The 15,022-nt window shown below is 41.1% G+C and overlaps 1 protein-coding gene across 1 annotated transcript in view; it reads left to right on the plus strand.

Annotated features, from left to right (window-relative positions):
* The window catches only part of LOC144691381 (integrator complex subunit 6-like), a 107,442-nt gene that overhangs the window by 75,413 nt on the left and 17,007 nt on the right, over nt 1–15,022 (plus strand). Inside the window, exons 13-14 of the mRNA XM_078559424.1 lie at nt 11,346–11,472; nt 13,871–14,013. Of these exons, the coding sequence (XP_078415550.1) occupies nt 11,346–11,472; nt 13,871–14,013 (270 nt within the window). The remainder of the gene's footprint in view (nt 1–11,345; nt 11,473–13,870; nt 14,014–15,022) is intronic.

The raw sequence follows: 15,022 nt of genomic DNA on the forward strand, positions 1-15,022 counted from the left end.
CAGTGACCAAATTAAAGGAATTGCACAAGATTTCAAATTTTAAGACTTTTACTGTAACAAAGAAACTAAAAGCAACATTCACCAAGCATTAAGATAAAAGCAAAACACTGCAGATGCTGGAAATCTGAAACAAAAACAAAAATACCTGGAAAAACTCAGCAGGCCTGACAGCATCTGTGGAGAGGAATACAGTTGACATTTTGAGTCCGTATGATTCTTCATCAGAACAGTTCTGATGAAGAGTCATATTGACCAAGCATTACTTAGTAGGCAACTAATGCCCTAAACTATAGAAAAAAATAACCCTTATTAATGTTTTAACACAGCCTATAACTGCATGCTGCATACATGTACATTACAGCACACTCTCTACGGCTTACAGTTTTTATGGGAAACAGTCCACAGTCACTATCAGCTTTCAATGCATTCACGTCTTTCCGTTTCACCAGGTTGTTATGTCGAATGACCGTTGAAAGGTGTTTCTCTCAGTTTTGGGAGAATTCCCGAACAGACTATGTTATGACATGGTAGATGATGTATGCCAGGCAGATCAAATCCACGAGGGAAACTTGGTCGCGCAATCACGGTTTTGCAAGCTGTATTTATTACAAGATGCGTGCACTGAATTCAGAAGTAATAAGTCCACCAAGACCTTTAGAGATTTTAAAATATAAATTAAAATATTTATTATCAAAATAAAAGATTTCAAACACATGCATAAGACTACTATAATAACTCCTAAAATTCCTAATTAACCTGACCACCCCCCCCCAAAGTTATGCTCCCTTTAAGGCAATGGTCTAAAATGGATTTTAGATTTAAAACAGATTCAGAAAGTTAACACACTACCCTGGACAGTGGAATTCCAAATGGCTTTTCTCCAGCTTCAGTTTCATAAGACAGCAGACTTGTACACAATACACAGAGGCTCCATTAAGGATCGTCTCACACTCCTGTTAGATCTTACATGGCCTTCTCCTGACAGATGGCCTTTCATTCAGAAAAAATGTTTCTCTCTTTAATATGTAAATTCTGTTGTTCCATACAACTTTGAAACTGCATCTCCCTCATAATATAAAAACTTTCATGTTGTCACTATATATGGGAAAAATAAGCACATTCCTTAGCCTTGCTTATCTGGCTAGTTGTGAACAGACTGTGATCCCTTTGAAATCCAAATATCCCTTCATTTATATAAAAATGCAAATTCCCTTCAACCTGACATGCTAAGCCAGTATCCATGTTTACTCACTAGCATGTCAAGCACCTAGCTTCTTTTGATGATTTAAACTTGCAGTCTACTTGACTCCAAATGCAATTAAATCCCCCCCACACACACACCCACTATACTTACCCCCATAAACCGACTTCACAATAAACCAGAAAAATATTATGAAAATTATTATACTTTCATGACAACTACCAGAAGTAAAGCCCACTGATTTCTCCTCCCAGCCTGCCATGGCAAATCTTCCATAGTCTTTAGAGTGCCAACAGTCGCATTTGACCGAGTGTGGCATCAAGGAGCCCTAGCAAAACTGGAGTCAATGGGAATCGGGGGAAACTCTCCGCTGGTTGGAGTCATACCTAGCACAAAGGAAGATGGTTGTGGTTGTTGGAGGTCAATCACCTCAGTTCCAGGACATCACTGCAGGAGTTCCTCAGGATAGTGTCCTGGGTCCAACCATCTTCAGCTGCTTCATCAATGACCTTCCTTCCATTATAAGGTCAGAAGTGGGAATGCTTGTTGATAATGATTGCACAATGTTCACCATTCGTGACCCCTCAGCTACTGATGCAGTCCATGTCCAAATGCAGCAAGACCTGGAGAATATCCAGGCTTGGGCTGACAAGCAGTAAGTAACATTTGCGCCACACAAGTGTCAGGCAATGACCATCTCCAACAAGAGAGAATCCAACCATTGCCCCATGATGTTCAGTGGCATTACCATCACTGATTCCCCCACTATCAACATCCTGGGGGGGTTACCATTGACCAGAAACTGAACTGGACTAGCCATATAAATACTGTGGGTAAAAGAACAGGTCAGAGGCTAGAAATAGTGCAATGACTATCTCTCCTCACGACTCCCCAAAGCCTGTCCACAATCTACAAGGCACAAGTCAGGAGTGTGATGGAATTCTCCCCACTTGCCTGGATGAGTGCAGCTACCACAACACTCAAGAAGCTTGACACCATCCAGGACAAAGCAGCCCACTTGACTGGCAGAACATCCACAAGCATTCACTTCCTCCACCACTGACGCACAGTAGCAGCAGTGTGTACCATCAACAAGATGCACTGCAGGAATTCACCAAGGCTCCTTAGACAGCACCTTCCAAACCCGCGACCACTACCATCTAGAAGAACAAGGGCAGCAGATAGATGGGAACACCTTCACATGCAAGTTTAGAATTACCTGGAAAAACTCAGCAGGTCTGGCAGCATCGGCGGAGAAGAAAAGAGTTGACCTTTCGAGTCCCCATGACCCTTCAGCAGAACTGAGTAAAGTTAGGAGAGGGGTGGCATTTCCCCTAACTTAGTCTACTGCATTCATTGCTCCCAATGCGGTCTCCTCTACATTGGAGAGACCAAAAGCAAACTGGGCGACCGCTTTGCAGAACACCTGCGGTCTGTCCGCAAGAAAGACCCAAACCTCCCTGTCGCTTGCCATTTTAACACTCCACCCTGCTCTCTTGCCCACATGTCTGTCCTTGGCTTGCTGCATTGTTCCAGTGAAGCCCAACGCAAACTGGAGGAACAGCACCTCATCTTCCGACTAGGCACTTTACAGCCTTCCGGGCTGAATATTGAATTCAACAACCTTAGATCTTAAACTCCCTCCCCCATCCCCACCCCCTTTCCGTTTCTTCCCCCTCCCTTTTGTTTTTTCCAATAATTTATATAGATTTTTCTTTTCCCACCTATTTCCATTATTTTTAAATCTGTAATGCCCTGTCAGTCTTTCCACCCCACCCCCCACTAGAGCTGTACCTTGAGTGTCCTGCCATCCATTCTTAATCAGCACATTTTCTTAGATAATATCACCACCTTCAACACCTCTTTGTTCCTTTTGTCTGTGACATCTTTTGATTATCTGCTCCTATCACTGCTTGCTTGTCCCTACAACCACACCTCCCACCCCCAACTTCTCTCCCCCCACACCCCCCCACCTTAAACCAGCTTATATTTCACCCCTCTCCTAACTTTACTCAGTTCTGCTGAAGGGTCATGAGGACTCGAAACGTCAACTCTTTTCTTCTCCGCCGATGCTGCCAGACCTGCTGAGTTTTTCCAGGTAATTCTGTTTTTGTTTTGGATTTCCAGCATCCGCAGTAGTTTTTTGTTTTTTTCACATGCAAGTTCCCCTCCAAGTCACTCACCATCCTAACTTGGAAATATATCGCCACCGTTCCTTCACTGTCGCTGGGTCAAACTCCTGGAAACCCCTTCCTAACAGCACTGTGGGTGTACCTACACCACATGGGCTGCAGCGGTTCAAGAAGGCAGTTCACCACCACCTTCTCAAGGGCAAATAGGGATGGGCAATAAATGCTGGCCCAGCCAACGAAGCCCACAGCCTGTGAATGAATAAAAAAAAACTTTAAAAAGGGATATGTCTCTTCAACAAGAGGCCATCCTTCCTTCTGTTTGGTAGCTCAGAGGCCTGGCTTGCTCACTCTCATAACCAAGCCACACAGGCTTGTCAGGCAGAAATCATAGCAGATCACACGACCCTCCTCCCTCTTCCATTCTACCTTGAATTAAAGAGAGAGTCCAAAACACAATCATCTTATAAAACCTCACATTAACAGTATCCTGAGTTAAATACCCTTCTGGTAAAAACTCTTCCCTGCCTTTTAACGATAAAGTGTATTCCATGGTCATAGTTTGCAAGTTAGCACTGAAATTAGCTTGACATCTAGATAAAAAGTAAAAATTGCCCAGTGATTGCCACAGTATACCTTTCAGTTCTCATATTTGTTTGCCCATCTGGTACTGGAACTTGAGAAGGATAAATCATCTTGATGAAATGAAATATTATGATTTCTTATCCAACAAGCTCAAAATCATTGCGTCACAAATGAAATATAATTTTTTGTTACTGTGATGTGTTGTTATGAGGGAATGAGAAATTGAATTGAAAAAAGTCAGTTAAGTTGGTTGATTTTTTTTTAAAGAGATGTTGTTCAGGTAATAGGTTTTTACTTATTTTCCGTGGGACCACCTTTTTGGAAGGAGGGATTCTGAGTGGCAAGTGTATGGTTGCAGGAGTTACATGAACTGCATTTGTAAGAATTCTTGGAAAGAAGGCCATGCTCTAGGACAGTGGTCGGTGTTCTTTATCTTCCATCTGCATCTTTTCACTTCTACAGGAATGTTATTTTTATTTTTTATCTTCATTATTGGCTAAAAATTAATTCTTGGCCCACTGAAAACTTGAATTCTTTGCATGATCACTCACTTTCCCATTGCCTTAAAATCACCATAGAACCTCCAAGTTTAGACAGCTTGACAGAATTCTGTTAATGAATATGTTCTAGCAAGTCCCTACCCATCTTTAGCTAGTTCAAAGTGAACTATTGACCCTATGATGCTTGTCTAAAGCCAGTTCTGAATGTGTTCTCTTAAGAGGTATATGATAAATACTGGAGTTCTACAAACTCAAGTCTGTTTATTTTTGTCCTGCACGAAAGTGACCTGAAATTTCCTGGAAAATTATCGCTCAAGTCAGGCACCATGCAAATTTCCATTTCAGTACTGGGCACGTAGACGTATGAACATACGAATTAGGAGCAGGGGCAGACCATTCAGTTCCTTGAGCCTGTTCCACCATTTGACAAGATCATGGCTGTTCTGATTGTGGCCTCTACTTTCCAGTCTACCGCGATACTCTTTGACTCCTTTGTCTGTCAAGAATCTATCTCACTTGCCCTTGAAAATGATCACTGACTCTCCGTCCACTTCTCTCTGGGGAAGAGAATTCCACAGACTAAGTCAACGAAAAATTTCTCCTCACCTCTGTCTTAAATGGGAGACCCCTTATTTTTAAACTGTGTCCCAGAGTTCTAGTCTCTCCCATAAGGTGAAACATCCTTTCAGTGTCCACCCTGTCAAGTCCCCTCAGGATCTTGTATGTTTCAGTAAGATCATCTCTCATTCTTCTAAACTACAATGGATACAGATCTAACCTTTCCTCATGAGACAATCTCTTCATTCCAGGAATCAGTCAAGTGAACCTTCTCTGTACTGCTTCATTTATGTCTTTTCTTAAATAAGGAGATCAAAACTGTACAGTACTCAAGATGTCTCATCAACGCCCTATACACTGTAATAAAACTTCCCGATTCTAATATTCCGTTCTCCTTGCAATAAATGATAGCATTCCATTTACCTTTCTAATCACTTGCTGTATTTGCATACTAAGTTTTTATAATTCATGTACTAGGACACACAGATCCCTGTACTGCAGAGTTCTACAATGTCTCTCCATTTTGACAATATACTGGTTTTCTATTCTTCCTGCCAAAGTGGACAAGTTCACATTTTCTCACATTACACTCCATCTGCCAAATTTTTGCCCACTCACTTAACCCAACTATATCCCTTTATAGACACCTTATGCCCTCTTCACAACTTACTCTCTCACCGATATTTGTGTCATCAAATTTAGCAATCATACATTTGATTCCTTCACCCAAGTCATTAATATAAATTGTAAATAGTTGAGGCTCCAGCACTGATCCCTTGGCACTTCACTCGTTACATCTTGCCAAGTTGAAAATGACCCATTTATGTTACTGTTTCTTGTTATCTAACTAATCCTCTATCCATGCTAATATATATTACCCCCTACACCATGAGTTCTTATTTTGTGTAGAACCTTTGATGTGGCACCTTGTCAGATGCCTTTTGGAAATCCAAGTGCATCACATCAACAGGTTCCCCTTTATTCATGTTGCTTGTTACTTCCTCAAAGAACTATAATAAATTGGTCAAACATGATTTCCATTTCACAAAACCATGTTGACTCTGCTTGATTGCATTAGGATTTTCTAAGTGCCCTGCTATAACTGCCTTAATAGTAGATTCCAGCATTTTCCCTGTGACAAATGTTAGGTTAGCTGCCTGGTTGTTTCCTGCTTTCTGTCTGTTTCCTTTCTTGAATAGAGGCGTTACATCCACTATTTTCCAATCTAATTGAACTTTTCCAGAATCTAGAGAATTTTGGAAAATTAAAACCTCAGTAGCCACTACTTTTAAGACCCAAGGATAAAGTCCATCAGGACCCAGGGGCTTGTCAGCCTTTAGTTCTGATGATTTTCTCAGTACTTTTTCCCTGGTGATTGTAATTGTTTTAAGTTCCTCCCTCCCTTTCAATTGTTGATTTATAATTTTTTCTGGGATATTATTTGTGTCTCCTACAGTCAAAACAGCTACCAAGTATCTGTTCAATGTATCTACCATTTCCTTATTTCCCATTATTAATTCTGCAGACTCTCTCGGGGCCAACACTCACGTTAATTACACTTTTCTCAAAACCGTAGAAACTCTTATTACTGTTTTTAAATATTTCCATCTTTCTTTCATTTCTCCCTCATTTTTTTAATGTCATTGTTTGCTGTTTTTAAATTCTTTTCACTCTTCTGACATGCCACTAATCTTCGCAGAATCGTACGTTTTTTCTTTCAATTTGATTCGATCTAACTTAGCCACGGATGGCGTACCCTTCCCCTAGACTCTATCTTTCTCATTGGAATGTGTCTTTGAGTGTTGTGAAATATTTCCTTAAATGTCTGGCATGGCATCTGCATTGGCCTATCCCTGAACATAATTTCCCAGTTCACTTTAGCCAGCTCTGCCTTCATATTTTTATAATTGCCTTTATTCAAGTTTAAAGCACTAGTCTTAGACCACTCTTCTCCCTCAAACTGAGTGCGAAATTCAATCAATGTTATGAACCCTGCTACCTAGGGGTGCCTTTATCATGAGGTCTTTAATTAATCTTGTCTCATTGCACATCACCGGGTCTTGAATAGCTTGCTCTCTGGTTGGTTCTAAAACGTGCTGCTCTGAAACTATCCCAAAAACACATCATGAACACCCCTATGAACTCATCTTCCCAGTTACCTTTGCCAACTTGATTTGTCCAATCTATAAGTTAATTAATGTCATCCATGATTATCACAGTATTTTTCTCACGAGACCCTATTATTTCTTGTATACCTCATACTACAGGGCAGTTACTATTGGGGAACTTATAAGCTAGATGATTCTTACTGCTGCAAAGTCTAAACTGATCACAGGTTGAGAGAGTGGTTAATAAAACATGCAGTATCCTAGGCTTTATTATTAGGGGCATGGAGTACAAGAGCAAGGCGGTTATATTGAACTTGTATAAGTCACTAGTTAGGCCTCAGCTAGAGTATTGAGTCCAGTACTGGCTGCTGCACTTTGGGAAGGATGTGAAGACATTAGAGAGGGTGCAGAAAAATTCATGAGAATGGTTCCAGGGATGGGAGACGGGTTGGATAAGAAAAGAAGGCTGAGAGGATATTTGATAGAGGTATTAAAAATCATGAGGGGTCTGAACAGAGTGGATAGGGAGAAACTGCTCCCATTTGTGAAAGATTCGAGAACAAGAGAGCACAGATTTAGAATAATTAATAAAAGAAGCAAAAGTGATACAAGGAAAAACTTCTTCACACAGCGAGTGGTTAGGGCCTGAAATGCACTGCCTGAGAGTGAATCCATCAAAGGGGGATTAGACTGTTATCTGAAAAGGAAGAATGTGCAGGGTTACAGGGAGATGGTAGGGAAATGGAACTAGGTGAGTTGCTCAATCGGAGAGCTGGTGCTGACATGATGGGCCAAATGGCCACCTCCTGCACTGTAACATTTCTCTGATTCTGTGACCAACTCTTCGAAACCATTCTCCCTTGAAAGAATCCGGAACTGAAAAATGGATTGAAACCATGTCACGAACAGCATGCAGTGAGTTATGATGTCAGTCATGGAATACACACAAATTATGGGGCCCAATTTTCAGCATTTTCCTGGTGCAAGATTGGGAGATGGTCTAACCAAGGAAAAGGGGTAATTTCTGGTGGTAGTTAGTTTAAAAACAAATGGTTAATTATTGTTACCTATACCTAATGTATACTTAACCCAATGTCACTTTTGAGTCTTGTTTTACCCTGTGGCTTTCTCTGTGGGCAAATGCTTGACAAGTTTTACAAGTTCAAATATGGTGTTGCATACAGTAATTGCTCGCATAACATTGCAGTTACATTCCTGAAAAGTGCAACTTTAAATGAAATAACATTAAGTGAATCAGATTTTCCTATTGCAACCAATGTTAAAGCTTTAGTTAGATTCTGTAGGATCTTTCCTATCAGGAAAAAAAACATTAAAAGCTTATACCTTGTAAGTTTGAATACTGAACATTATTAAATTATTATATTCTTAAACAAAATAACTTTTAAAATAAAGTCTAAAATATGAAAGAAATATCCTTTTTTTTTCTTCTTACCTCCTGCTTCTTGCCCCCCCCCCCCCACCTACACCCCCTCCTGCTCCCCAACCCTCAGATTTATTGCTGATCATGCTCCTCTGGCTGCCCTTCATGCTCACTGCTTCCCTCTCCTGAATCCTCACTGAGCGGGGGCTCAGGAACTGAGTGGCAAGAGGCAGGAAGTAACCTACAGAATGAGAGCAGCTTCAGGTTGCAGGGCCATAGTGGTAAGCCACAAGCTGGAGAGGCGGCAAGCGGGAGGGTCAGCAACCGGGAGGGTCAGGGAGTGGGAGAGCCCACTCCAAAATGGTACCTATGTGTGTCACGTGCCCCTACGTCACACCCAGCACAAAATGACATTAATGGAAATTCGCAATGATAAATATGAATACTGGCCCCATTAAAAGCACAACATTAAATTGAAGCAACTCAAAATGGGGCAACTTAATGTGAGAACTTACTTGCCCAAATCAACATTAAATTGAAACCAGTAACCTTTCATTTTTTCCAGATTTAAATATGTTTGTCTCAGTCACAACTGTCATTTTTAAGAACTGTGGAGCATAGATCATTTTGATGAGTATTATCAGTTGATTATTAACTCCCTGGTTACCACATGCTTTTGATGCAGCCTTTGTTAGGTGCCTGTAAGCCTCCCTTTTATCTTGCCTGTGTATCCAACACTTTGGTGATGGTAATGTTTCATTAGAATTAAGAGCAATGGGCTGGATTTTGTGGAGCTTGCTGGAGCGAGTGAGATGGTGGGCAGATGCAGAGAATTGCACAGGAGGCCATGTGCCAGACTCCTGGCAGCAGGAAAACTAAGCAATTAAGTTAACAGCGAAAAGGTAACAAAATGGGAAACCCTCGCCTGTTACTGGCAAGAAGCCAGTGACATGCTTAATTGTCCACTTGTGTATAATTTAAGTGCAATTTGTCTTGATTTAACCCTGCCTCCCTGATTTAGTGAAACTTGCACGCATCTCTTGTGTCTTCAGTAACCAGCCCAGTGATGGGTATGTGGGTTCCTTGACTCACGGTGGGTGTCCTTTTGACTTGCAGGAAACTAAGACACAGGGCACCTAATTTGACTTGGCGATATTCTCCTTGTGTAAAAGCTTACTGAGCTTTCATTCTGAGGGGCAGAGCCTTAGGCACGAAATTCAGAAGTACTGGGTCCAAAATTTCAAGGGCACTGCTCAACTGAGGTGCAGAGGAGCCATCCCTTAAAGTGGCATCGCAAATCTCAGTCCCTAAGGGCAGGACACTTAGGAGGCTACCTGCAAGGAAAGGGACAGGTAGTGACAGCATGGGAATTATCCACCCTGTCCTTTGTCATTGTCAAGTATTGGCTGGACTGTGATGCCTCAGATGAACCTGCTTATGCCAACAAACGACCTTGTCCCGTCACTTTGGAACACCTTATTGTCTTAGCACAGAAATTCGGATGCTGGAGATTTAAACTGTGAGCTTTCTTAGAAAGCCTGCAAGACGATTTCCAACTCTAACACAGGCCTGGCAGCCCTTTAAATATGGTGCCAGCTCCTGCACGGTCGCCATGTGATGTGGGCTTTGCGATGTCAGAGACAACACCTATCACATGATCTGGTGGCCATTGTCACTCACATTCATGAGCTTGTCGCCAGGTAAAAAGGTTAGCTGACTGCCACAGACCCATGCTGGATCCCTGACAACATCCGGGCCCACCAGTGGGTGCCACGACGACAGGACTAAATCCAATGCGGTTGTTACATTTTTTACATATTCCAGTAATTCCTTTGTGCTTGATGCCAAAAGTAATTCCTGTGAGTGATTCTTTGCTCCCAACCAACTTGAATGTGGTGTAAGGTTGCCTCCGGGTCAAACAAAGTCCTTGTTTCTGCAATAACTTATTGATCTGATCTAAGCCCCCTTGTGCTCAGCCTTCAGACTGGAAGAATAGAGTATCGTGTGACCTAGGCTGTCAGCCATGCACTCCTTTATTAAAAGTAAATGTTAACTAGCAACATCAAGACAATATGGTAGACTGCACTTGGATGTAGAATTTTTCAAGTTCCATTTTTTTGAACTTAAGAGAAAGAAGCATTTCACCAACTCCAATTGTAATCACACTTGATTCTGCAGCCATAAAACAAACTGTGTGAAGCACGAACCACCAATGTAGCGTCTCCAGCCATTTCCCCTCAATTCTTTAAAAAAAATTTGTTCTTGGAATGTTAGTGTTGCTGGCAAAGCCAGCTTTTATTGTTCACCCCTAATTGCCCTTGAGAAGGCAACGGTGAGCTACTACCTTGAACTGCTGCTGTACATCTGTTGTAGTTACACCGATAGTGTTGTTAGGGAGAATGCACCAGGATTTTGACCCAGCAACCAGTGAATCAGTGGTGGTATATTTCCAAGTCAAGATGGTATGTGGCTTGAAGAGGGGTTTGCAGGTGATAATGTTCCTATGCTTTCAGCCATTTCTTGATATCAAGTGGAGTGTATTGAATTGGCTGAACACTGGCATCTGTGATGCTGGGCACCTCAGGTGGAAGCCGACATAGATAATTCGTTCAGCACTTCTAGTTGAGAAGAACTAGCTTGATTTAGGTGGCTGATTACTGTAAGTTTTTCTGTGTATGTATGTTCTAAGTGTATGTTATGTGTGTATCTGCCTAGCGAAGGAGTTCTCAGTCTTTCCTTAAATGCAGAGGTACCATAACTCCCTTGCCATCAGGACCTGGTGACATGAGGTTCAGGTATATTATTTGAGTGCAATCCAGCAGGCAAAAAATGCAGTGGCATCTGACTAGTACCAATATACACATCTTTTTTTCTGTTTTTAAGGATTTAAAGCCTCAGAGTTACAAGAATGCTTACGATATACCAAGGCGAAATCTTCTGGATCAACTTACACGCATGAGGTTAAACTTGTTGAAAACAGCACATGCTCCATTGAAAGGGCAGGATGAAGGTAAAATGACCGGACGTAGCTTAGGAGTTTGTATATTTGATTTGAATGGGTGCCATGGTAATGGGACACAGTACCATTTCTGTAACTATAGACCTCCTTTACGTTTTCAAAAGGGCCAAGAGCAAATAGCTGCATGATTTTGTGTGAATCAAGTGCACTGCATTCTCCTTTCCTTTTCAGAGCTACAGCAGTTAGCTAACAATGAGAACTCATTCTTGCTCTGTGCTGCTCTTGGTCTGTTTTAAGCGAGGTATTGCCACCCATGATTAAATGTTGCCGCTGAAAGTCAGTGCATTTGTGTAGTTTGCAAGGCCCAAAACGCAGGTCATGTGTGGTCCATTGAATATTGACGATCTAGCCAATAAAATGCCCAACTGCTGTCCTTGTGCTTTTTCTTCTATAGTTTAATTTGTTTGAATTTAGTGGGCTGGGAAGTTGGAAGTGAAGTGTATGCACCTAATCCTAAATTGGAAGGAAAAGGAAATGAGTTTATGCAACGCCTTATGTGAGGAAATCTTAAATTATTTTGCCATTGTTGTCTTGTAGGCAAACGAGACAAAAAAAATTTGCATTTATCTGGTGCTTTTAACCCAGAAAAAAAAATCCCAAAGTACTTCACAGGAGAGTAATCAGCCAATTGCCACTGAATCAAAAAAGCAGATACGAGGAGGGGTGATTGAAAACTCTGTCGAAGAGTTAGGTTTTTATGAGGACCTTTAATGTAGAAGCAGGCATTTGTTGGCAGTATTCCAAAGTGTAGGGTCTAAGCAACCCAAGATATGGCGGATGGATTTGGCTTGCACAAGAGGCTAGAATTAGAGAAAAGAAGTGTTCTCGGGTGTGAGGATGGAGTTGGTTACAGAGATGGGGAAGAGTGTAACCACAAAGGGTTTTGGGCACAAGGATGAGAATTTTCAAATGGAGGCATTAGCGGATGGGGATCTCTTGCAGGTCAGGTAAGCAAGCACAGATTGACTGGTGAATGAAACTCAGTGTATGATAGATACAAGCAACAGATCTTTGTATGGGCTGAAGTTTGTGGCAGATCGGAAGCTGACCAGGTGAGCATTACAATAGCTAAGTCAGCCCATTTGTACAATACATGAGATGAATAATCAGTTTTTGCTACGGTTGATTGAGGCAAGAATATTGGTCAAGATGTCAGGAAAACTTCCTGCCCTTTGTGGACGAGTGCTATGAGATCTTTTGCATCCACCTAAACATGCTAACCGGGCCTTAGCTCAGTATCTTGTCCGAAGTGCAGTACTTCTGACAATGCAGCAAGTCCCTCAGTGTAGCTTTGAAGTATCAACCTAGAGTATATGCTTAGTACTGGAGTGGGGATTGAACCCACAGCCTTTTGATTTGGGCAGCAGTGATACCACTGAGTAAATGCAAAAACCAAAATCTTTTGGTAACACAGCTTGAAATCTGTGTAGATTTTGTAGCTTAAGTTGTCCCTAAGTCTCCATTAAAATACAAAAGTCTTGGACAACCAGATATAATTGGACGAAGTATATAAATTTGAACATTGGATGATATCCATTTAATAATAATTATTCCTTCCTATTAATTAATGTTTCTTTTGAACAATTGATTTCTTTCCAGTAGACTGAGGATGGATAGAAGAAATAATAATGTACCTATGTCTTGGGTAACTGTAGGTTGCAGATGGTGCAGTAAAGGAGTTCAGCTAACAACCTATTTATTCTGTGTGAGATAAAGGATGTAAGTCAGTATGGAGCAGTGATATTTTTCCATTATTTAAGCATGTGAATTTTTTGTGTTGAAGGCACTCTAAATGCAAATTGTCATCTTATTAGTGGGGTGGAGGGGGAAGGGAACAGAGGGCAGAAACATAGAGCTCTTGGAAATGGAAAATGAATGTACTTCATTTTTTATAGAATCTCTCCCCATCCCTACACAACTCCAAATTTAAACATGATATTCACACCCTATTTTTGTACATGAGTATTTCCATGACATCTAATTTCTTTAGATTTCTGAGAAGATTGCATTGCATTTGGATAGATCAAAAATGCAAACTGTTGCCCAAGCATGCTCACTTGTAAGCAAATAACTTGCTGCCCCAAGTCCATGCATGTCTTATAGTGCCCTCCTATATTTCAAATTTTTCACTCCTTTACAGTTACGACATACTCCATCAACATATCATGTAACCTTTGTGTAATTTGTATGTATAGTTAATTTCTGCTATGACACTGCTTTTGAGTACTGGGCTAATGAAATACTGTAACTTATTGGTACAGCTTTTTGCTCTGGTCATACTGATTTGAACTTCTGCAGATTCTCTGATGTGGTTTTTTAGGGCTGTAGTGAAGTATTGAAAAACTGAGAATGTGGCCTTTTGTGTGTGATGACTGACTTTTCCCTGTAGATCAAGTGCACAGTGTCCCAATAGCACAGATGGGCAATTACCAGGAGTTCCTGAAGCATGTGCCTTCTCCCCTACGTGAACTTGACCCTGATCAACCCAGACGATTGCATACGTTTGGAAATCCTTTCAAGCTGGACAAGAAGGTAGGTAACCACATACAGGTGTTCTTGTGTATAGCTTGCTTGAGTGCCCCCTGTCATTTCCCACTTGTGTGTTTCTTTGTTCCTGTGGGGTGCATAAACATCTGCTTATAGCTGTCAGGTACTATTGTTGAAATCTCTTGAAGTGTTTTTACCCTAGTACTATTTTTAGAGATGTCTAAGGCAGTGAAACCTTAAGTAGCATAAATAATCCAGTAGACACACTAATGGCCCCCCTGAGTCTTTTGGCATTTAGTATCTGAGTTAACTCAGTGCCTCACAGATGTCACCTATCCTATGGTATGCATATGTAGCCTCTGTTCAACGCTGCAAATAAAATAGCATGCATCATCTCTTTTGTAATACAAGTGAGCTCCATGGCAACTGGACTTGATCCATTTAGGTTGTTTGTGCCAACTGTATTTGGAAGGGGCACAATGTTGTTGCACAATATTCAGAATCACGGCCACCAAAAGGAACTTTGTTTTTCAATAAAATTTAAAGGTGTGGAAATATAGTTGATGCATACAGGGCACTTAATTTTTTCAATCATTCTAAAAATGGAAAACATTTTGACATAGTGCCATCTAAACATTCCATAAATATCCCACCCCATGATTTAAACCACTTAAATGCTCCATATACCTATATTTTCCAAATCGGATATAGAATGAGTCTGTTTTAGGTATTCCAAATATATTAATGAGATCTCTTCTAAGTAGTACACTGAATTGATTGTTGAATTCGAGGCCTTTTAGCTGAAGTCAGATCAGCCTTCAATTCTGGAGAACTCTTTTACATTTTTGGACTACAATGGCAATCGTATTAAACTACTTTTTGTCAGGTTCTCCCCATTCTGAAAATATTCATTCCTTACTGGAAAATAGATCAAGTAGGCTTTGGTCATCAGCAAGTCTCTGACTGAGGGTGAGTTACATGAGGATGAATTCATCCTTGCCACATATCAAAATACACTTGCAGAACAGGCCACTAGATAGCCAGCAGGAGTTGG

The sequence above is a fragment of the Cetorhinus maximus genome, chromosome 16 (assembly GCF_964194155.1).
Source record: "Cetorhinus maximus chromosome 16, sCetMax3.hap1.1, whole genome shotgun sequence".
Lineage (NCBI taxonomy): Eukaryota > Metazoa > Chordata > Chondrichthyes > Lamniformes > Cetorhinidae > Cetorhinus > Cetorhinus maximus.